Here is a 22,838-nt window from a genome sequence, read left to right as displayed (position 1 = left end):
GGAATTTGCTGGAATGTTTTTTCTGACTGAAGCCACTCTAGAGCCTTGCTCTTGAAAGGGTGGGTTGCAAAATAACAGCAGGAGGTTCACCTGGAGCTTGTTAGAATAAGGAATCTCAACTCCCACTCCTGGCTTGCTGAATCATATTCTACATTTTAAGTAGATCACTAAGTACCCATTAAAGTTTGAGAAGCATTGCTCTAATCTAGCTAAGAATCACCCAGGAGCTTTCACAATCCTGAATTTCAAGTTGCACCCCAGACCAATTATTAGAATCTCTGGGGGTGTGATCCAGACATCCGTATTTTAAAAAGCTCCCCAGTGATTCTAGTGCACAGGTCAGGTTGAGACCCATTATTCCATGGTATGGCCTCAGAGGCCACTCATTGTTTACAGCAAGTGCAGTTCAAGAAGCCATGAATGCTGTTTTGTTGTATAAACAACAACTTCATAATCCTGGCCATGGACTTACCCCCGTCACTTGGCAGACTGAGTTTGTTAACTCCCTTCTTGGACATTTGACTCAATAGTCTAAATCCCAGATACGTTGTGTTTCACTAATCCTAACAGTATTGTGTCTGGACAGAAATCCAAGCTGGAGTTATGAGCCAGAAAGGTGGTTTTTTATGTAAAACTCAGGTGTAGTAAAGCTGTGAGCATTTTTCCATTGAACGCCAATGTGGAAGGTTTATGCAAATAACCACTCGTTAAAGATATAAATTTTGTATGGTAGATTTGTATTGTACAATACTAGATGCTAGGCAAAGAACCACTTCCTCACGTGATAGCATTTCACTTTCTAATGATTGAGCTTTAGTATCACATAGTAAAAATTTGAGTAATATTCTTTTGGGAGTTTCTGTGATTTCTTCAGTATGATCACTGGTCTTATCATTGTCTATGGAATATTGCCACATTATACCATTGCTTGCAGGTGACTTATCTCTTGCATATGAAATTCACTGATGACACCTGCCATGGGGGGGCTAAAGAAGCAACAGGATTTCTCAAACTCATAGGTTTTTCTTATACTTAACTTTCACAGTGAGATTTGTTGAAAGGTGAACATCACCGGTATTAAAGCTGCATGCATATAACGCAGTGTCTGTTCGCGATAGATCAGATTCCTGTGAAATGGTGGTTTACTTCTCTTGCCCTTTCTTTACCATGAACTTTCACATTCAGCCATCCAGCGTGGCCTGGCTAATGTTTCCTTATCCCACAAGATACCTGGAACAGTGACTTTTCCAGCAGGTTAACAACAATAACAACATTTATGCCCTTCAAAAACTATAAATATCCTTCTACTTAGTTAATTTTATTCTAATTTGTATTTTACAGCATTATAAACAAGGTATGAAGTTGGTGGGGGTGTTTTATTTTGTTTTACCTATGGACATACAACCACATCCTTCAGTACCAAATCTGTGTTGAGAACTGGAACTTTCTCACATCACCACAACACTGCACGCATCACAGGAAAGGCCAAGAGGTTTTAAATATCAACCGTTTTTGTAATAAGTGCTTAGTTTATAGTAGTTTAGGGATAGCTTATCCTCAACATCACGTTTATCTATCATTAAATGAACCAGTTGGAAATACATTCAATTTAAAAATATATGCTCTGGTTATAAAAATGATCAGATTTGGAATAAATTAGAGAATTCCAAAACTAATCAGGAATGCTGACCAGCCACCTATGTATGGCTTTGTGTGTCCCCTCTGTCAGCCTTCCCTATTTCTCAGGCCTGGGTGGTGCCCCTTTCTCTGAATGGCTATATCACTCTGGTGGTTTCAGGCAGCTTTATGCTAGGTTGCAGACAATTTCATGACTGTAATTGTTTCTTAAGTGGCAATCTTCTCCCCTTAAGAAGGGTAAGCTGCCTTCTGTAGCTCTTACGTGCTAACACCTTGAGCAGGAGAGCACCAAGAGGAGGCTAATACATGTTCAATATATTCTATCATTTTATTCTATCCGTTTCATCTTTGGGCTCCATTTCTTTCTCTGGGTTTTTAAAAACCCTAGTTTTCTTTCATGATAATCAAATACAGAATGTTATATTCATATTAAATCATTTAGCTTTGTTTGGAAATTGATTTTAAAAAATTACAAAACATTGGGATAATAAGGTATTTGTGTCTGAGTCCTATGAATTCATACATCTTTTTGTGTATCATTTTACAAAGAAACTCAACTACAGTGATAGACTTCTTTCTTTTTTTTTCCCTTTTCTTTTTTTTGGGGAGGGAGGGCGGGGGCCTGGTGTCTTGTTTTTATTTTAAACATGAATTTTCTATTAATGTTCCACTTGCTTACTGAAGGTGTTTTTTTTAATCCTAGTTACTTTTTATTCTTATATACTAAGTGATTTTCATTAATGTGTAGTTTTAAACTTAAACTATATTCTTTTTTATCACTAGTGTTATTATTACGACAGTTCTGTACCTCTCAGATGCACTTCGTAAAAACTTCTTAAATGAAAACTTTGATTATAAGGTAAGTATCCATGTAGATGAATATCCTGCTTACACTGAAAAATTCACATGTGTTTTAGGAAATTACCTGATATATTTCCTTGGGGTATATTTGAAAGCAATATTGGAACCATTTTCATTAGTGAACAAGTTAGGGCTATAATAATGCTTATTAACCTAGTGGAAATCGTAGTGTTTAAAAGGAGTTAGTTCTTTATTATTATAAATTTTAAGTCTTTCTCTTTTCTCTAGGGTCCCTATGCATGATAAAAGGGACTTAGAACAAAAAGCTTTTAAGTCTTTTTTGAAAGAGTTTATGTAAAGAAAAACATTTACAAAGTAAACCTTTAATTCTTTATTTCTCTATCTTCCCATTTTTTTCAAATGAATTAATGAAAACAAAAACGATTAGTAAGATTCTTTGAGGCAGAATTGTCTGTACATCTACAATATGATATGGTTGAGTGCCTATAAATTCTGTTTTTCTTTCTTTCTTTTTTTGTTTTTGAAACAGAATCTCACTCTGTTATCCCCAGCTATAGTGCCATGGTGTCATAGCTCACAGAAACCTTAAAATCCTCCTGGCTCAGCGATCCTCCTGCCTCAGACTCCCAAGTAGGTGGGACTACAGGTGCCCACCACAGTTTATCCTGTTTTTAGTAGAGATGGAGTCTCACTTTTGCTCAGGCTGGTCTCCAACTCCTCAGTTCAAGCAATATACACACCTCAACCTCCCAGAGTGCTAGGATTACAGGCGTGAGCCACCGAGCTTGGCCAGAGTGCCTATGAATTCTTGATAATTCAAATGGCAAATGATAAATGAACAGTGCCTATTTTGACTGTCCTTCCTTCTTAATGATGGTTCTGTGTTTTTCATATCATTGTTTCTTACTGTTTTTTGAAAAGCATTTTAATATCAAGCATTTTATAAAATTTCCTTATTGGATAATGAGAAAGTACAAAAAAGCACAAATAGAATAAAAACCAAAAGAAGTCTGATGCTTATATAATATTTCACTGTTATAACTTATAATTATCAATATGTCAAAAATTAATAATCAGGCCAACTGCAATGGCTCACTCTTATAATCCCAGTACTCTGAGTGGCCAAGGCAGGAGGATACCTGGAGCTCAGGAGTTCAAGACCAGCCAGTTAAAAGTGAGACCCCCATCTCTACTAAAAATAGAAAAAATTAGCTGAGTGTTGTGGCAGGTGCCTGTAGTTCTAACTACTCAGGAAGCCAAAGCAGAGAAGCCCTTGAACCCAGGAATTTGAGGTTGCCGTAGGTTATGCTCACTCGATAGTACTCTAGCCAGGGACAAGAGTAAGACTGTATCCCCCCAAAAAAAACTAATAATCAGAGCTCTACTTTTTGATATTTACATTGTTTCTACTATTTTATTCTTACTCCTTTTATGTATATTCTTATAAAATTTATCATATGCCCCTAATTATTTCTTTGAATAAATATTTGTTAGTGGAATTGTTGAGTTAAAGGTTATACCAGTTATATTTGACTATTTTCCTATCTACACCAACATGGAAGAGACTATTTTTTTTTGACTGTTAGAAAAGGGGGAATAACTATTTTGCTTCAATTTGTATTTCTTGCTAATTATTAGTTATTTACCAATTACTTAGCTATTAACCAAAATTATATTTTATAAATTATCTGTTTTTGAGTCTTATTCATTATTTTGTTTAGAGTTTTATCACACAGGCATTTATTAATATTTGTAGGAGTTCTTTGAGTATAACAAATATCAATTCTCAGTCATGGTTCTTCTAGTTTATTTGTCTTTAACTTAACATGGGGTTATATACATTCCTTCCTTTATGTCCAAATGTTTTTTGCAGAGTTTATTTCAGGGAATTTTATTCTGATCTTTCTCTGCTTCTTTTTGATAAAAGAAAACTTAGACTCAAGAGATTTGTCTGGGCAGGAAATTTTTATGTAATGTCTGAATTTAAAGCAATTAACATATTTGAAGTGTGTGCATTTATTTAAGTTCTACATTAAAAGGAGTTTCAGAAATGAATTCACGCAAGAATAAAGTAACCCATCTTATATCTCTGCCTCATTGGAGATACTCAGACATGTTTTAAGAGAAGCTGGATATTTACCATTTAGCTCATACCAAAAACCTCATGAAACCTGGATATTTTATTTCTCTCGAGTGGTAAAGTAAACCCCACATACCTATATGCATTCAACTGTTATCAACTCATGTCCAGTCTTACTGCAATTATACACTTATCCACTTATCCCTTTCGAAGCAAATCCAAGATACCATGTTACTTTACCTGTAAATACTTTTGTAACTCCATAGTATTTAAGTATCTCGTTCTTGTTTTAGATCTGGGATTCCTACTTTTACCTCGCAGTCATTTTTATAAACCAGTTGTGTCTGCAGTTGGAGATGTTCACCCCTTCCAAAAAGAAAAAGGTGTTAGAAAAGTAAGTACCAGTGCATAATCTAGTAGGAAGTATTGCCCATGAAAAGGTATTTAGTTCAAATGTTTTGTAAATCAGAATGTTCATAACTGGAAATCCCACAGTGGAAAAGCAATGACCAAGAGAACAAGAAGCAATCTTTTTTAGAAATGTCAATTTTTGAACTTGTTTGCCTATTTTTTTCTTGAGTCCTTCAGGATTCAAAATTATCATTATAAGCAAAAATTTATGAGTCAGATCAGTTTTACTAAAAGATTTATATGAGAGTGTTATTTAGAGGCATCAGGACATGTACATTAAACATCTTTAATTAAAAACATATTGCCTTATAATTCAGAATGGTAGATCATATGCTAAAGACACAAATGCTTCTTTGTTATGGAGGCTTGTATCAGGTTTGATTTCTTATTTTATTTCAGGTATGGTGACATGCGGGTAACAATGGGTTGTGAAATTTTCAGCATGTGGCAAAACCTAGGTAAGTGATGAGGAGAGAAACTATGTGAACTGTATAGCTCCTCACTGTACTTTGAAGCGTACAAAGGAAGAAAGTCAATTTACCAATGGCAGCATTTGGAACCAAATGTCTAAATTAATCCTATTGTCTATAGAAAGTAATTGACATGTTGGCATTGAATAAGTTACAACTAATTCTTTAAATTGGTGTCTCTGAAAAGTCACCTTACTTTTGTGTGTTTTCTTATTAAAAATAAATGTTACAATCTAGCATTGCTCCAACATAGCACATATTATATAGCAATGAGCTAATCTTTCAGAATTTGGAACTGTAACAACCCAAAATTTCTAGAACTCTGGATTGAGGCTATGAATCATAATAATTTTAGATTAAACTTCATAAAACATTGACTTGAGCAAAAAACTTGAAACCATTGACCTTTATTATGAAGAGTATAGCCAAAGGATTTTAAATCATCTGCAGTTGCTAAGAAACTGTTAGATCCAATGTTAATCTGCTACAGCAGATACAGCATATTATTCCAGCAAATTGATGGCACAGATCTGGTTGTACAGAAAAGAATAATATTTGGAAAACAAATTGTTTTAAAATTCATTGGCATAGGGTCTCTTTCTCAAGATTCACAACTTACTTAATTTGGTGCAAGTTTTGGTGTTCATTTATTATTATTGCATTTTACTTATTTATTATTTAATTTATTTTGAGACAAAGTGTGGCTATGTCTCCTGGACTAGAATGCAGTGGCATCATCATAGCTCACTGTAGTCTCAAATTTTTGGGCTCAAGCAATCCTCCTGCCTTGGCTTCCAGAATAGCTGCAACTACAGGCACATGCCATCACATCTAGCTAACTTTTTCTTTTTTTTTTTTTTGAGACAGAGTCTCACTTTGTCACTCCTGGTAGAGTGCCATGGAGTCATGGCTCACAGCAACCTCAGACTCTTGGGCTCAAGCAATTCTCTTGCCTCAGCCTCCAGAGTAGCTGAGACTACAGGCGCCTGCCACAATGCCTGGCTATTTTTTTTTTTTTTTTTTTTTTTAAGAGACAGGGTCTTGCTCTAGCTCAGGCTGTTCTTGGATTAGTGAGCTCAGGTGATCCGCCCAACTCAGCCTCCCAGAGTGCTAGGATTATAGGTGTGAGCCACCACACCTGGCTATTATTGTATTTTAATTCCCCCTTTTGATTTATTAGAGTGATTGAACCTACTTATACCTTTTCTCTTGGGCTCATCCAAGCACAACATGGAAATGGCAGGATTTGTTTCCTGTGAGTGAAAATAGAACCATTGTTGTTTTATTTCACTTCATGTTACAAACTGATTTTTGAGCAGGATATGTATATCCCTCAAATATACAAACATATAGCAATATACATAGCAAGGTGAGGGTGCTTTTATATATGTATATAATTGAGCCCAATGTTCAATGCTTGCTGGTGATTTTAAGGGGAAAAATGAATTAGCATCTTGAAAACAACCTCCAATTATATATGGCCAGAAGAAATCATGATCTGTCTTCAGATTCAGCTCAAAAATACCATCAGTTTCAGCTATAGAGGTATCCACGTAACAAAAACTTTTGTACCACCTCAATATTTTGAAATTCTAGAAAAGGTAAAAGTATTAGACAAATAAGAGAATAGAGAGGCGGAAGAAGTCATGAAGGGAACAGAAAAGACTGAAGTGTGGAAAATTTGCTTGAGCGTTTGCAGCCCCTTTTGTCCCCTTCCCCTCTGTCTGGCCTCAGTATTTATTCCTGCGTCTCCCTCTCCTGAATGAGAGTCACTGCAGGGTCGGTACAAGGACAAATTACGCTTCCTCTCCTCACTATGCCAACACTATGCCTTATCCAAGAATTTTGAATAAAAACAGCCATTTTCCTTTATGTTAAAGAAAAAGACATCAAATGTTCTTCTTACTTGGAGAGTCTTAAAGTTCATCCTTGTTGATTTTTTGTGTCCTCTTTGTTTTTTCAAAGGCAGATCAAGGCCCTTGTAGTGTCCAAATTGCACTTGACGTTAATTTAGCAAGATGTTTTCCAAAGAATGCTGTTATCGATTCTGTTCAATGGCAGTCAAGGTTGTATAGACTCTTTTCCAAGCTCAAATTATGAGACCAGGACAGATTTGGTTGGGTTACTGGAATATTAGAAAACCTGGTAGGTTCTTCTTCTAGCCCTGTGTGGTTATTTCCATATAAATCTTCATCCAGTCTAGCAGAGCTATGCATTTCAGGGCCAGGACCCTTGGCCTGTGAAACAAAGCTGGCACATTTAGTCTCCCTAAAGATGTCATTGTATACTTTTTCTCTATTTTGTCCTTATTATAAAACAGAACTATTCCTGCCTTTCTGGTTTTTATGTTAAATTTCTTCTCTGTTTTTCTCAGAAATCTAAAGAATGTGGAAAATCTCTGGAGCATATTAATCTTTATAACACATTATTTTGTCTATGCTCTTCAACAGCAGTGGTAGCCAGAAGCTTGTAAGAAATGCAGAATCTCTGGCTGTACCCCAGATCTGCTGAAACAGAACCCCGGGGGGTAGGGCACAGCAGTCTGTACCCCAGATCTGCTGAAACAGAACCCCTGGGGGTAGAGCACAGCAGTCTGTACCCCAGATCTACTGAAACAGAACTCCTGGGGGTAGGGCACAGCAGTCTATACCCCGGTGCTGCTGAGACAGAACCCTGGGGGTAGGGCACAGCAGTCTGTACCCCAGATCTACTAAGACAGAACCCCTGGGGGTAGGGCACAGCAGTCTATACCCCGGATCTGCTGAAACAGAACCCCTGGGGGTGGGGCACAGCAGTCTGTACCCCAGATCTACTAAGACAGAACCCCTGGGGGTAGGGCACAGCAGTCTATACCCCGGATCTGCTGAAACAGAACCCCTGGGGGTGGGGCACAGCAGTCTATACCCTGGATCTGCTGAGACAGAACCCTGGGGGTAGGGCACAGCAGTCTGTACCCCAGATCTACTAAGACAGAACCCCTGGGGGTGGGGCACAGCAGTCTGTACCCCAGATCTACTGAAACAGAACCCCTGGGGGTAGGGCACAGCAGTCTGTACCCCAGATCTACTAAGACAGAACCCCTGGGGGTAGGGCACAGCAGTCTATACCCCGGATCTGCTGAAACAGAACCCCTGGGGGTGGGGCACAGCAGTCTATACCCCAGATCTGCTGAAACAGAACCCCTGGGGGTGGGGCACAGCAGTCTATACCCCAGATCTGCTGAGACAGAACCCCTCGGGGTGGGGCACAGCAGTCTGAGTTCCAGCAAGTTCCCTAGGGACTCTAACACACTTGACTAAAGACTGAAAAGCTCTACTTAAGACAACACCCTCCTCTCTGTTGTTCAGCCCTAAAAACTAGCTCTAGCATAGTACTAGGACTCTGTTAGAAAATGCTTTTTATATTCTACTTATGAATTCCCAGCATGACATAGTTCAAGTGTAGGGTGAGTGTCATCTTTACCTCATTCCTTGCTTTCTGCATTATTTCCCTAGAGTTGTGTCCAGACTTCAGAGACTTCTAAAATATCAGGTGAATTTTAAAGGTCATTGCTATTGTATAACAGCTAGAGTTGGACAGTGTTCAAAAATGTTAAATCCTCTCTTCTAACATGTATTTTTACAAAATGATAAGAAGAATTATGTATTTGGGATACTATTTTGATACTCCTTATCAAACAGGCCTTTAATCAGCTCATTAGGATTATCAATCAAAGTACATTAGTCATAATTTGGTGTTCCTTTAAATATGTCATATTAAGGATTTAAAAGCTAAGGAGAATTTATTCAGGTAATTACGAATGTACATGTTTTAAGGTAACAAGCCAATAGATCCAATTTGATAAAGTTCATGAAGCATCGCCTTTGTACAAGTTATTTGGGGCAACAAGAAAAAATGGCCCCTGCCTGTTAACAGCTTAGTTTTAAAATCTTACATTTTAAACATTTTGTTCTGTTTATGTGGGACCAGGAGAAAGCTTGATAAAGACAAAGTTGCCATATTTTAGTAAAGCCAGAACGCTGTCACGATTTCATCAATCAAGGTCCTCAACACTAAAGCTACCAAAGCAGGAACTTTTAGAAAATAAGATGAGGGGAGGAAATGTCCAAGATCACTAAATGTACTTTTAGCTGCTTAAAACTGTCCAATGGACCTAATTTGGAAATAAAATTTTACTGAGCAATGCTTTTAAATCAGTTTTTAGTCATTGGTAGTCATTGGTGCTTTTAAATCAGTTTTCAGTCATTGGTATTTAGCTCAGCAGTGTAGAAAGTCTTCTGTATGCTAGAAATAAGTTGGTTTTTTTCCCAATTCTGCTGAGGATGAGGGGAGGAGAGGAGCACATTCAGCGGACTAGTCTGCTTTTAAACAGAAGGTTGTAAGATCTTAAATCTGATCTTTGTATCCCCTAGACTTACCTGTGAGCAACTTTTCAACCCTTTAAGACCAGGAACTGCTTAGGCTTCCAGTGTTCTTTTTAACCTTAAGTCATCAGACTAGTACCTACTTTATAATTCTAAAATTGCATAACAACTTATTTGTGGTGCTAAATGTGTTTTTATCATGATTTATTTATATACCAAAAGTTTAAACTTTTTTCTGAATAAGTAAGTAAATATTTGTACCCTTTAGTGCATGTTAAGTTCACAGAATCAAGGGAGGAGGAGGAATAAGTTCTAACTCCCTTCTTCCCTCCCTCCCTCCATCTTACAGCTTCTGAGCACCCTGAGTGCTGTTTTCATCTCTGCAGAGCTGAGTCAGCAGCTCTGCTAGTTAAGGTTTCAGCCCTAGTTCTGTCAGTTCTGGTTGGCAACGTAGTAACAAAAGCCAAAGGGTCTGTTGTCTAAAGGCAACAAATGATACCTTGCAGGCACCTCACCAAAGCCTGACTTCTTCCTTTGTGAGGTGGTGGTGGTCTGGGGACAGAGAAGCTTTGGGCTCCCCACTGGAACTTTTGAGTTGAGCCACCTGTCTCTAGTGCATGTGGAGTACTGACCACAACATTGTCCCTGTCACATAATTGAATAATTTATTTTTTCAAGTATTTTTAATTGTGGTAAAATACAGAGTAAAGCTTAACGATCGTGATCACCTTTCAGAGTCGGATTCAGTAGTATGAAGTATATTCACATTGTAGTGTCATAATCTCCAGGACTCTTTTTATCTTGCAAAACTGAAACTCTATACCCATTAAATAGTAACTGCCCAGTTCCCTTCCTCTGGAGCCCTAGGACCACCATTCTGTTTTCTGTCTCTATGAATTTAACTGCCCAAGGTGCCTCACATAAGTGGGATCAGACAGAATTTGTCTTTTTGGGACTGGCTTATTTAGCTTAGGAGAGTGTCCTCAAGATTCATCCATGTTGTAATGTGTGTCAGAATTTTCTTCCTTTTTAAGGCTAAATAATATTTACTTGTCTGGATACGCCACATTTTCTTTATTCATTCATCCATCAGTGGACATGGGTTGCTTTCAACTTTGGGCTATTGTAAATAATTCTGCCATGAATGTGGGTGTACAGATCTCTTCAGATCCTGCTTTCAATGCTTTGGGTGTATAACCAGAAGTGGAATTGCTGGGTCATATGGTAATTACATTTTTAGTTTTTTGAAGAACTCTCCTACTGTTTTCCACAGCTGCTATAGCATTTTATGTTCTTACCAGCAAAGTACAAGGGTTCCAATTTCTCCACGGTCTTGCCAAAACTTCTTTCTTTTTTTTCTTTTTCTTTTTCTTTTTTTTTTTTTATAGTAGCCATACTATTGGGTGTGAGGTGGTGTCTTATTGTGGTTTTGAAAAAATAATTCGCTTATGGAGCTAAAAACCAACTAGTAATAACTGTAATATTTTCACTATCTAACTTGAAGGACTAACAATATCCCATCAAGAGCCAGGGGTAGGCATTTATTTTCCCTGAAATTGTATCCATTTATACCTACATGTGCAAGAATAGTCTACAAAGAAAAAGGTTGGTCTTTACAACTGTGCCCCACCTTTGGCATTCATCTTGCTGGGAGGTTAAGTTTTCCTTTCTATTTTTAGATGAACTAACATTCTTACTAAATATAAAGTGGGCTCTTTGTTCCACATTTGCAAACACAGGCCTTGTAACTGCTGTAGAAAAAAAAAAAATCAATACTTCCCTAGCAGGCTGTTCTGTGTGCATAATATATAACTTCAACAGCCCAAGTAGCAGGTGCCCTAAATACTTCAAAACAAGAGCATGTGGCTGACAATTAAGATTGGAGAAAGTATACTAAATCTATGGTTTAAAAGGAAATCATTTAAATGAAGTTTATTTTGTTGTTGCCATACATAGCTGAAAATTGCTTTGCTGGTTTGGTGGGAATTAAATTTTCTATGGTTGGAGAGCCTGTTCAGGTTTGCACAGATGATGTGTTCCTAAAGTGTGTTTTCAGCAAATAAGGCTATTCCCAGACATTTTTGCACAATGGCTTAAATCTAGGTGTGGCTTTTCTATGACCTTACTGTCAATAGGAAAATCGGGTTACAAAATGTAGTGTATGGGCCTCATTCAGGTCGTGATTGAAAGAAAGCAATTACAAAAGATATGTCTTATATCTTTTATATCAAAGGAATTTTAATATAGGCTGTGTTTTTAAATTAATTTAAGAAGTTGTTATCTTTGTAAGGTGTGATGAAAGCATCCTGTTTCTATATTTTAAAAAGTCCTGTCAGTTAAAGATGCTTACTGATGTGTGTACAAGCAGAATGATGTCTCAGACTTGCTTTAAAATACTCCAGAAAAAAAATAATTGGGATGTTAGGAGAAGCAAAATTGGCAAAAATCTTGAGAATATTAAAGCTAGGTGATGAGTCGATGGGGATTTATTGTAGAGCTTTTCTTTTTCAAAGATTCACAAATACTCAAGCAAACAGTGGTAAATAAAGTAAGCACATACTAATGTCTTCTCTAGAGAGGCCAAAGGATGCCGGGCTCAGGAAAGATTAAAGGCTAAGAGAGTAAAGAGCCAGCTCTGAATCTCCTTCTACCAGCTCAGGCCGGGGAGAACTTTCTGGGGGAAATTCAACTTTATTTTGTATTCTCTCTCGCTTCTTCCCTTTCCCCACATACACCGAAACACTGTGCAGAGGTTTGGTGTCTTACACAGTGTCAAGTAAGCAGAGAGGCCCTCCTGGGTACCAGTCACTGCCAGGATGGCCTTTGTCCTGGTATACATGGGCCCTTCGGTCCAGTATCTGTGACTAGACTCAGCGCCCCTGGAGGACGGTCCTGGAACAGATGAGTTCTGAGACCCACTAATCTCAGCACTTGCCAACCTTTGCCCCGATAGAAATGTCCTTCCCCATTTTCTTTTTTTCCTCCCCTCACTTCCCAAGACATCTTAATAAGCTTTTCAGTGAGTTTAGGCTTATAAAAATGACAGTAGGGGTGACTGAGTTCAGATTGCATCTGTTCTGCCCTGACAAAAATAACGGAGGAAAGGGATCGCAGATGCTAGCTGCTGGTTACCTGCATGAACGGTTCATGTTGAGAGGAAGGGGGAATGTACAGGGAGAACTGTGAGTTGATATTTCAGTGAGTTTGTCTGTCTTGAACGTATTCGTTCTTTTGGAGGAAAATACGTAGTTAGATTAATAAGAAAGTTGTTTCTGAGTTTCTCTTGCTCTGATGGGGAAAGCTAAGCAGGCTTTTGGGAAAGACAAAGGATTGCCTGGATGAGAAATAAAAGTAGGAACACAGAAGGAATTGTGGGGCAGGCTCCTTCCCCACACATACTGGGAATGGATAAGTCATTTAAGGAGGGTAAGAAAGAATTAAGTTACCCTTGATGAAACCTCAAAGAAAGAGGAAAAGACTGTGTGACTTGGGTGATCTAGAGCCAAAGAACTTAGAGATGGGCAGAGGCTTGTGGGTTGTGTCCAGAGATGTGTTCCTAGCTAGATGCTCAAAGCACTTTGTCTGGCTACTTTCACTCACAATGGAACTAAACCCAAGGTAAACTCAACCTGTGCCCCTCTGAGATAGAGGGAAGCTCCCTGACGGGGTGAGTTCTTGAGTTGGGCCACACCCAATCTCAAGAACAAGGAACCTCCCAGGCACCCCAGGGTGCTCTGCCTGTACCAGTTAGCAGGGACCAGACTGGTGCCAGCGCAGATCATGGGATCCTGGTCCCATAGGGCACTGAGGATGCAAGACCAGGGCAAGGACCTCTGGTTCCTACTTGAGGCAGGTACTGAGGCAGCTCTGGGATGACAACACTGACTGTGGTTGGGAAGTTAACACAGAACTCTGTAGGTTTCTTCAGCACAGAAGGTGGTTCAGACCAGTGGCCTCTGTCAAGGGCACCTTATCCAGGTGGTGGAAATCCAGAGGGAATTCATGCTCATGAAGGTCTTAGCACAGAGACTCCTTGTTACCATGCTGATCTACACCAGGTGGGCAGGATATGGATGGTCTTTAACAGAGGGAACTGGCACTTTCCTTCTCATGATGTGTCAGAGCTCCATGGGTTGTGTATGACAAAGTTGAAGACCAAAACACTCAACTCAAAGAAACACATTGTCTCCAGTAGCGGGGAAGCCTTCAGGCATGTCTAGCTTTAGGCACGATTTTTAAGCATGCAAACATCAGGGCTTACTGTTCCCTAGCTCTCCTTCATTCATGTACTGACTTTATTCTCCATTTACTGCCTTCCATTCAGTGGGAAATGGCTTCTATCAACTTCAAGCCTATTTCCTCTTTCCTAAAGGTCCTTTTAGAAAAGTCCCTCTGGACCATAGATTGTCCCCATGGGAGGGCGGGGTGAGGGGTTGGGGAAAGGGGATGTCCCTGCCAAGAACCAGTACCTAGGGCTAGGGATAAAGCTTGGATTTTTTGTTTGTTTGGGAGAGTTTGCTCATTTGTTTGTTTTTAGAGATGGGGTCTTGTTATGTTGCCCAGACAGGTCTTAAACTTCTGGCCTCAGGCAGTCCTCCTACCTCAGCCTTTCAAGAGGCTGAGTCTACAGGTGTGTGCCACCTCATCCAACTGAAGCTGTTTTGCTGACAAGGCTCAGGTTATATCACTACTTTTGAGGCTGAGGCAGTGGGATGAGGACTCCCCAGCCCCATTCCCAACCACGTGGAGTCATGGACAAATAGTTCCCCAGAGAACAGGATTCTGACTAAATATGTGACTGCCCTCTCCCATCAGAAAAAAAAAAAAAAAGATCCCTCTTCCTTCCCACCCCTTCAAGTTCCTGACTTATTGGCTTTCTTGCTTTTACTGTCAGATGACTTTAAGAGGAAAAATTGGCAGTCTTTGCCAGCTCACCTGTCTCTTTTTACTCTTTAACTCACTATAATCAGCTTTCCACTGTATTCCTCCTTTGCCAAATCAAAAGCCCTGTATTGAATCCCAGCCATAGGATAGTGATTAAAGCCAGACTGCTTGGGTTCAATTCCTGGCCCCCCAATGACTGAGTGACTCTGGGCAAGTTTCCTAACTTCCCAGGATTTTAGCTGCCTTCCCTGTAAGTGGGAAGTAGTTGTGGGGCATGATGAAATAATAGCTGTGAAGCCACCACCACCCCCCTCCCTGGGCAATACCTGCCATGGCGTTAAGTGTTTATGAGTGTCAGCTGTTGTTAATGAGTCCACGTTGGACGCTCCTGGCCTTGGTACTTCTGGGAGCCTTCTCCACATCAAGTCATTCCACATCACCCCACCATCTCCTTAGCTGCCTCCTCCTCTTGTCCTGGCCCTCCTACGCACAGCTTTTCCTGCTTCTCAGACTCCTCTTATGTTTGGCTACATGTTCCCTGAAGTGATTTTGTGCACCCCATTTATCATTGATGATTCTGAAACAGTCCACCTGTAGCCCAGCCCTCTGCCCTGAGCCCCAGACCAGGCTTTTTGTTGCCTGCTGGATTATCCAGTGTTAGAAATATCTCAAACATGCCCCATACTGACGTCATTGTCTCACCTCCCGTCTTAAACTGGCTCTTTGTCCTGTAAATTTGGTCTCATCTACTAGCGGGGTTTACTCTCACTCACACTCTGCCTCTTCTTCGCTGCTGCTTTGGACCAATCTTTGTCATATTTATTTGAATAACCTAACTGGACCTCTAGCATCTGTCTCCCCAGAACAGCCCATTTTCCACACTACCCCAAAGAATGTGCCTACAAAATAAATCTGTAATAGCAGCCACCACCTACAGCAGAACTGCCCACTTCCCCTCCCACCATTTTGGGGTACAAACCAAGCCACCCTCATTGCCAGCACTTCCCTCACCCACCCTGACCACTCCACAAGGAATTTCCAGGCATGGCAGGAATTGACATGCTATTCCCTCTGTAGGAATACTCCTACCCACATGTTAAGCCAACTTTACCTCCCAGATCTAGGCATAATTGCACCTCCGATCAGCTTCCTCTACTGCCCGGGGTAGCATGGGTTGAACCATGTTCATTGTTTCAATTCTAGATTTGCATATCAGCAGCTCAGATGTTCATTGTGATCTATGTATTTGCAAGTACCTCTCCTAATACAGTACCAAAAATACACTAGGCTTTCCTATCTCTCAGGTCTCACTGAATGACTAAATAGGTTAATGACTGAATGAGTTAATGAAATGGAAATACAGAAAATAGACACATAAGATATTCAAGAAAATACATTGCATTTTTATACTTTCCAAACTCTAGTAAACTAATAATTTGTTCCTTATCAAAGCAAGTACAGAAAAGAGGTACCCACCACTTTTTCTCCATGTATTTATAATAATCTAAATTCATAAAAGTACAGATCATTTATTTGACTGCTGTAATGCCTTATCAAGGACACTTGACATGTGGAGACAGAGGATTCCACAGCCTCCTTGGGTTGTGGACTATAGTTTTTCTATATAAATATTCTTCTCCTGTGTCCATAGCATGTGCAATGTTGCAATGTTTCTGCCTGAAATAAAGACATCCTTTAATTTGCTTACATTAATTTGCTTAATTTCCTAACATTTCAATTATGTGCATAACATTCCTTCCATGTCATTGAAATAGGGATGATTTTATCCTGATAGGAAGGCTCATAATATGAGGATATAATACAGAATGAATGGAGCAGAATTAACCAGACAATGCCTCTTCATAATGAATATGTTAGCCTAAAGGGGAAAAAAAGACATACATTTGGCTTTGAAAAGTTTAAGCAGCTTCACTGATTGTGTGGAAGTCATTCTGTGCCCACTTTCCTCAAGCACTAACTACTGCCAGTGTTACTTTCCAGGCTTTAATTTGGAAAGCTTGTTTTTGACTCAATCCCACACCTGCTAATGTCCTGTCGCACCCAGAGTAAGGCAATTATTCAGGAATAGAGGCCACATTCTGAAGACAGCTGATGTATCTCAAGGCACTTTCAGTCGCAAAAAAGCAGTGAATTCACAAACATCCACATGGGTTTTCCCACCTCTGATCTCATCCATCATTTTGCCCCCTCCCAATTATTTCTTTCATATTCTTCTCTTTACTGTAAAAACCCTCTAAAGTCATTATAACTTTCAACTCTATTCCATTTTCATGGCGTATCTTTATAGTGTCACTTGCACATACATGCCTGAGCTCCAGGGACACCTTAATACCTTCTGGTACAAAAAGCAAAATAGAGAAAATGATCATTTAGGTAAAGGGGTTTCACTCTGAAATTGGTGAGTAACTGTGAATGGTGTGATATGGTTTGTATTCAGCCTCACTGCAAAAGATCAAAAGTAGGAAAGAATAACAAGGGAGAAATTGCCCTCTTTCATGAAGCCAGCTATCTTCTGCTCAACCTCCCATCTGGTAGGTTCTAAGTTTTTGCTCCTACCATTGTACGCAGCCAGCCATGATGCTGAAGGTTAGCTCTTTAGTGTATTTTTCATATCATGCAATATTCTCACCGTAGAGATAGACTCTCTTCTGTGAGATTTAACATACAAGATTAATGGACTTAACACCACCTGCTATATGAAATCACCTGTGTCCATCTCTTCTTCCACGTCCCTTTCTTCTGAATTATCAATACCATACTTTTTGGAACTTGGTAATATACCATTTTGGATTCACTATTTGTTACATTTTGGTCTTTTCAGAAAATAATGGTAATCTTTTATTGGTCCCTATTTAGATTTTTGTTTAGGCTGTATATTTATTATGCAAAACAACACACAATAAAAATTATATAATACAGATAAGGGCTATCTTTTTCCATGAACTAAATCACTTGTAATCTTACCACCTAAAGATAATCACTGTGGTTAACATTAGAGGATGTAACTATCTAGACTAATGTATGCTATATATATGTAGGTCTGTATTTTTTTTAATGACAGATATTTCCATGCATATTGTAGTGTACCTTGCTTTTTCATTTAATTATCTTGAAAAAATGTCACCTATGTTGCCCTTCACTTTGACTGCATAAAAATTCTAATGTGTGTGAAGACGTGATAATAAACATAACCAATTCCTGATGATTTATTATATAATTTTGAATTGTATCTTATGGGTTATTTTCTTACATTTTTTTGCTTGAGGAGACAACTGTAATTGAATTTCCTTGTGGCAATAGTTTTAAACAAATTTTACCATATTTTCTGAAATCTTATTAAGATTAAATATATTGAAACTCAAATATTTTGGTCAATTTAGGAGAGCACAAGCTTCATTTCATCCCTTCCCTGATTGGCCCTTTCCTAGAAGTGACCTTGATACCCCAGGCAGATCTTCGGAATGTCATGATCCCTATTTTTCATGATATGATGGACTGGGAGCAGAGACGGAGTGGCAACTTTAAACAGGTAGGCAGAAGTGCTTTTCAGAACAGTTGGAAGAATTTCAGTTCTACAGCATCCCTGAACTTCCAGATTTGACTCTGACTTGGGAAATGAACACTGGACCAAGAGACTTGGACTTTAGCCTGGTCTGTCCACTCTCAGGCCATGCAGCCTTGGGTACTTCTCTCTGGTCCTGTGTCCTCTGGAGCTTCTAGGGAAGCCCTAAAAAAAATATTTCATTCCCTTTTGGCTAAAACATTCTATGATTTCCCATGGCTATCTTTAAGAACTTGCAGAGATTTTATTTTTAATTTTATTTTACTCCCAGTTGGGAGGAATCAGAGGGTTAATGATTCTTGAGCTTCTAAGCTCTCAGTGGTCTGCATGTTGTCTTTGGTGAATGGCTTAGCTTTGCGCATTTGATTGGCAGTATGTTTTATTGCTCTTTGCTGGAAGCATTGAGAATTAATTTAAAGAAAAAAGCAGTGGAAATTCTTGCAAAGGAAATTCCAAAGGAATGAGCTTATCATTGCTCATTGACGTAGGTCCTAATAGTTCTGCTCCAGTTTTGTAAAGGCACACGTTTTATTACAAAAGCAGATCTCACAAGGAATCGGCTCCATTTGCCATGCCACGCCCCTCAAGTTGGAGATGCCAGCCTTTACAAAGTCACTGCAGGAGCCTGTGTGCCCATAGAGTTCAGCCCTCCTTCATGCTTCTCCAAAAGAAGCCTCCCTGAAGTCTTAGAATTGTCAACTGCATAAGTAATCTGATTAAATACGTAGAACATTCCTGTGGCCAAAAGCATAGGCCTTTCACCTGCACAGTATATACATTGATTTTCAAAAAAGCTGGTAGGTGAATGAAAGACTTTTAAAAAATTGTACTTAGGGGAGAAAACCTACTTTCCTTCCCCCTTGTCTTTATCTCTTGATTGACATTTGGTTTAAAGGAATAATTGGGCTCAATCTTTTAACCAAATCAAATATCTCCCCAATTCCTGGTGGTTTTAACTCTCTCTGGCCATGGGGAGGCTATTTATTTTCTGTGTCTTCTTCTGCCTCAGATACATGAAGGGATATTTTTCCCTACGTGATACTAAAGATCCAAAGGATTTACACACTGGAAAATATAAATGTTTTGACTACAGTTTTCAGGAAATATGTCCTTTCTCTCTCTTGCTGCTTATTGCTGACTTAGACTATTTCTATGGATCTGCCATCTGTACATGGATAGAACAAGTTCTCAACTTCAGCAAAGATTTAGTGCAACTTCAAACTGTTTTGAGAAAGAAAATAGATATAAAACACATCAAAGACTTAAATTAATGTATGTGGATATGTTAGTTTCCTGATGTCCTTATATATATAGTGATGTTAAAAAAGAAAAAAGAAGTAGGACTTGCCAGTTTTTATTGCACCTAAAAATGAATTCAAACGTTTGAGCTGGGCTGCAAGCATTTGTGTTTGAATCAACAAATAGATAGATGTCTTTGGCAGCAGTAAATGCTACCCAGCCAAGAGTGTGAAGTCATGTAACTCCATCTACATTAGTCCCTAGAATTCCAAAGGGATGTCTGCTATTAACCACAGCTGATAATGTCACTTTCACAAAATTTACTGTGGCTTTCCGCCTGGCATAAAGACATCCTTTAATTTGCTTAGAAATCCTACCAGAGAAAGGAAGGAAAGAGAGAGTAATATCCAGGTATGTTTCAGGTGGAAGCCAAGCTAATTGACAAACTGGATAGCCTGATGTCAGAAGGCAAAGGTGATGAAACATACCGGGAGCTCTTCAACAGTATGTGAGTAATATGTTTATCTCAAGTTGATTCTATTCAGGGGATTGGGTGTCAGTCCTGAGCCATTCTGCACCGCTGTAGCTGAGAGCTGCAAAGACAGCTTGGGTCTCACAGGAGCGCTTTGTCTTTGTGCAGTGTGAAATAAAGATAATTGCCTAACTCTGGCGAATGGATCCTATTATGTTGATGATTAGATGTGTCTCCTTATTTTAATCTCTGATTAGGACAGGTCGCTTGTGTTACATAACAAGTCTCACTCTTTTCATGCCTAATAATTTTAAAACCATTGCTACAAGATAATGATTTTAAGAAGGGTTATGAGTGGGAGAGGGAAAAAAGGGTGTGACTGTAATGTTTGTGAGCACACTGCTTTCCAAAGCAAGATATCCTTGGCTGATTTGCTGATGGGAAAATTAACCTAATTTGCTTTTGTTCTTCAACACCTGATTTAATGCATCAATACTGATTGTTCGCTCAGCATTATTAATTGCTTATTAGAATATCACAGAAACAAATCACTTTCAGTAAATTCTATGTTTTGGATCGGTATGGAAGATAGAAATCTAATAAGAGTGCTGTAAAGGGACTTTAAAGTTGTCCCTACCAAGAGAATTTGGTCACAGATGAATTGCTTGTATCAAGTATTTATATGATGTGTTTATTATGACCAGACAACACACATCCTTAGTGCTTTAGGATTTCACTTCTGTCACTTGTTTTCTTTATTTTCTATAGATCACAGTCATTTTCCTATTTATTATAAGTACAAAGTATTTCTTTTTGAAGGAAGAATTAGCTCAGTGTGATTAGAAAATACTTACAGTTCTTTCAAAAGTACAAAATTATTCACAAAATAATACCTTTTTCTATGTCAAAATATACTTTTGTTGGTATTTATGCCCAAATCTTACATAAAACAAAATATCAACGCTTTCATACTAATGGCCAAATGCAAAATTCTGTAATTCATTTTGTGATCATTAATTTAAAACAGTAGAGATATAAACATATAGGTTTGAAGAGTATTTTTGGTGACTAGTAAGTTAGTCACCAAAAATACCTGAAATCATATCATATTGTAGCTTTCAAGAAAATTATATTGAAAGGAAAAGCCAAGAAGGGGGTGTCCAAATTTTAGGTGGTGATGGTGGGTGATAAAATACATTCTTTGTGCTGAACCCTGAATAATATCATTTTGTCCTGATACTGTAATTAAACTGGAACTTTTAGTAATTATTCACCAAGCCTTTGTTCATTCTAGTGTACAAAGTGTCTATCTTTCATGACAGCTGGAGCTGAGCAAGAATTCTGATTAAAACCTCATCCAATATAATAAATTGCTTTTGAAAATTGCTCTCATTTCAGTTACTAGTCCCTGGTTTGAACAAAGAACTAAAATGAGAAAGCACTCAGTGAAATGAATCTCTTGAGATTTGTGATTAATTATTTATAACAAATTCACAAGATTAATAAATACTCACATAGTTCTGTAGCGCCTCTTATCTACTGTAATAAAGGCCTAATAGCATGCAATTTGGATTGCTTATGTATAAATACAACTTTTAAATGGAAGATGTACCTTGTCATTGGGACCAAACCAACAATTAAAATATTAAGCCTCTATAATTAGGACTATTTTAAGGTACATGATTCATTTGGTGGAGATTTTTATTCTTTTGTTGATTTTTAGCATATTACTGGAAATGCTACCACAAATATTTATCTTGCATGCTTTTATGATCAGCATGTTGGGAATAAACCAAAGCTGGCGTGTTATTAAAGATTATTACTACCTGGGTTCAGAAAGGAAGTGAAAATCTAACTTTTTTTCAGGAAACAATCAAATGTTTTTTTCAGTAATAGAAATCACAATGAATTAGGATACTCCTGGTGAGTCACTGCACACATTATGAATTAGGGACCCATGCCGTTATGGTACAGATTGTCATTTGTTCTCCGTAATTCGTGTCTAAAACTCCCTAAAATTTGTTCTTGAAGCTGAAAAGCTGAAAGTAGTTCACTGCTTCCTAAATTTTAGTATTTGCCAAAATCACCCCCTGGGAGTCATTCTTCAGGTTTGTATAGTTAGTACCCTCCTTCCTAAGGACTCATCTTTCCCTAACTCCCAACATTGTCTTCATTGTCCCCTACTACACCTTTTTGAAATAAGTGAGATTCATTATTTTTGCTAACACTAAATTGCAGATCACAGACACCAACTTGAAACGTGGTGAAGAAAGTATGAGAACTAAATTCTGCCTCCCCTGGCTCCATTTGGTTCACTCATTAAGCTTTATTTATTAAGCACCCGCCTGTGCCAGGTGCTCCTGTAGCACACAGTAGGGCTACCTACAGTCCTGGGGGCTCTAAAAGGGCCTCCAGAAGAAATCACATCCATCTCAGTTTGTTCTTAGTCCTGTCCTCTGCTTTGTCCTATGTAGCTGTAAATAATTCAGTAAGACTCCAAATGATTTCAAAGTCTTCATTTTAAAGAACACATCCTTAATTACTATTTGGAGACAAAGGGTTAGCTGTTTCCTGGTTAACCTGATACCAACTGGGAAGGTGAGGCTATCAGCAAGGGAGAAAGAAGAACACCTCAGGTGGCTAGTGCTTCTCTTTAGATTAAGAGCACTCACAGACATGGGGGTCACAGAGTGGTGGCCTGCTCACCATCCTGTGATGGCAGAGAGGTAGATTGAGGGCTAAGTCCCCACCCTGCGACACACACTATTCTTTCATAGAGTAAAAGCCCGGTGGACAATGTCATCCTGCAGGGCCATGGTTTATCCTGCTCCTCAGCGTTAGGGAGTCCCACTGCATAGAAGGGGGTAGCAATAAG

General features: G+C 38.7%; 1 protein-coding gene across 4 annotated transcripts in view; it reads left to right on the top strand.

Annotated features, from left to right (window-relative positions):
• The window catches only part of DOCK4 (dedicator of cytokinesis 4), a 471,167-nt gene that overhangs the window by 387,080 nt on the left and 61,249 nt on the right, over positions 1 to 22,838 (top strand). For all 4 annotated transcript variants that reach the window (XM_053609306.1, XM_053609304.1, XM_053609303.1 and 1 more), the window contains exons 28-32: positions 2,422 to 2,497; positions 4,834 to 4,934; positions 5,351 to 5,409; positions 18,071 to 18,219; positions 19,914 to 19,999. In XM_053609306.1, the coding sequence (XP_053465281.1) occupies positions 2,422 to 2,497; positions 4,834 to 4,934; positions 5,351 to 5,409; positions 18,071 to 18,219; positions 19,914 to 19,999 (471 nt within the window). The remainder of the gene's footprint in view (positions 1 to 2,421; positions 2,498 to 4,833; positions 4,935 to 5,350; positions 5,410 to 18,070; positions 18,220 to 19,913; positions 20,000 to 22,838) is intronic.

This window comes from Nycticebus coucang, chromosome 11, assembly GCF_027406575.1.
Source record: "Nycticebus coucang isolate mNycCou1 chromosome 11, mNycCou1.pri, whole genome shotgun sequence".
In the NCBI taxonomy this organism is placed as follows: domain Eukaryota; kingdom Metazoa; phylum Chordata; class Mammalia; order Primates; family Lorisidae; genus Nycticebus; species Nycticebus coucang.
Note: the sequence above shows the minus strand (reverse complement) of the source record. Positions and strands in the feature narration are given on the sequence as shown.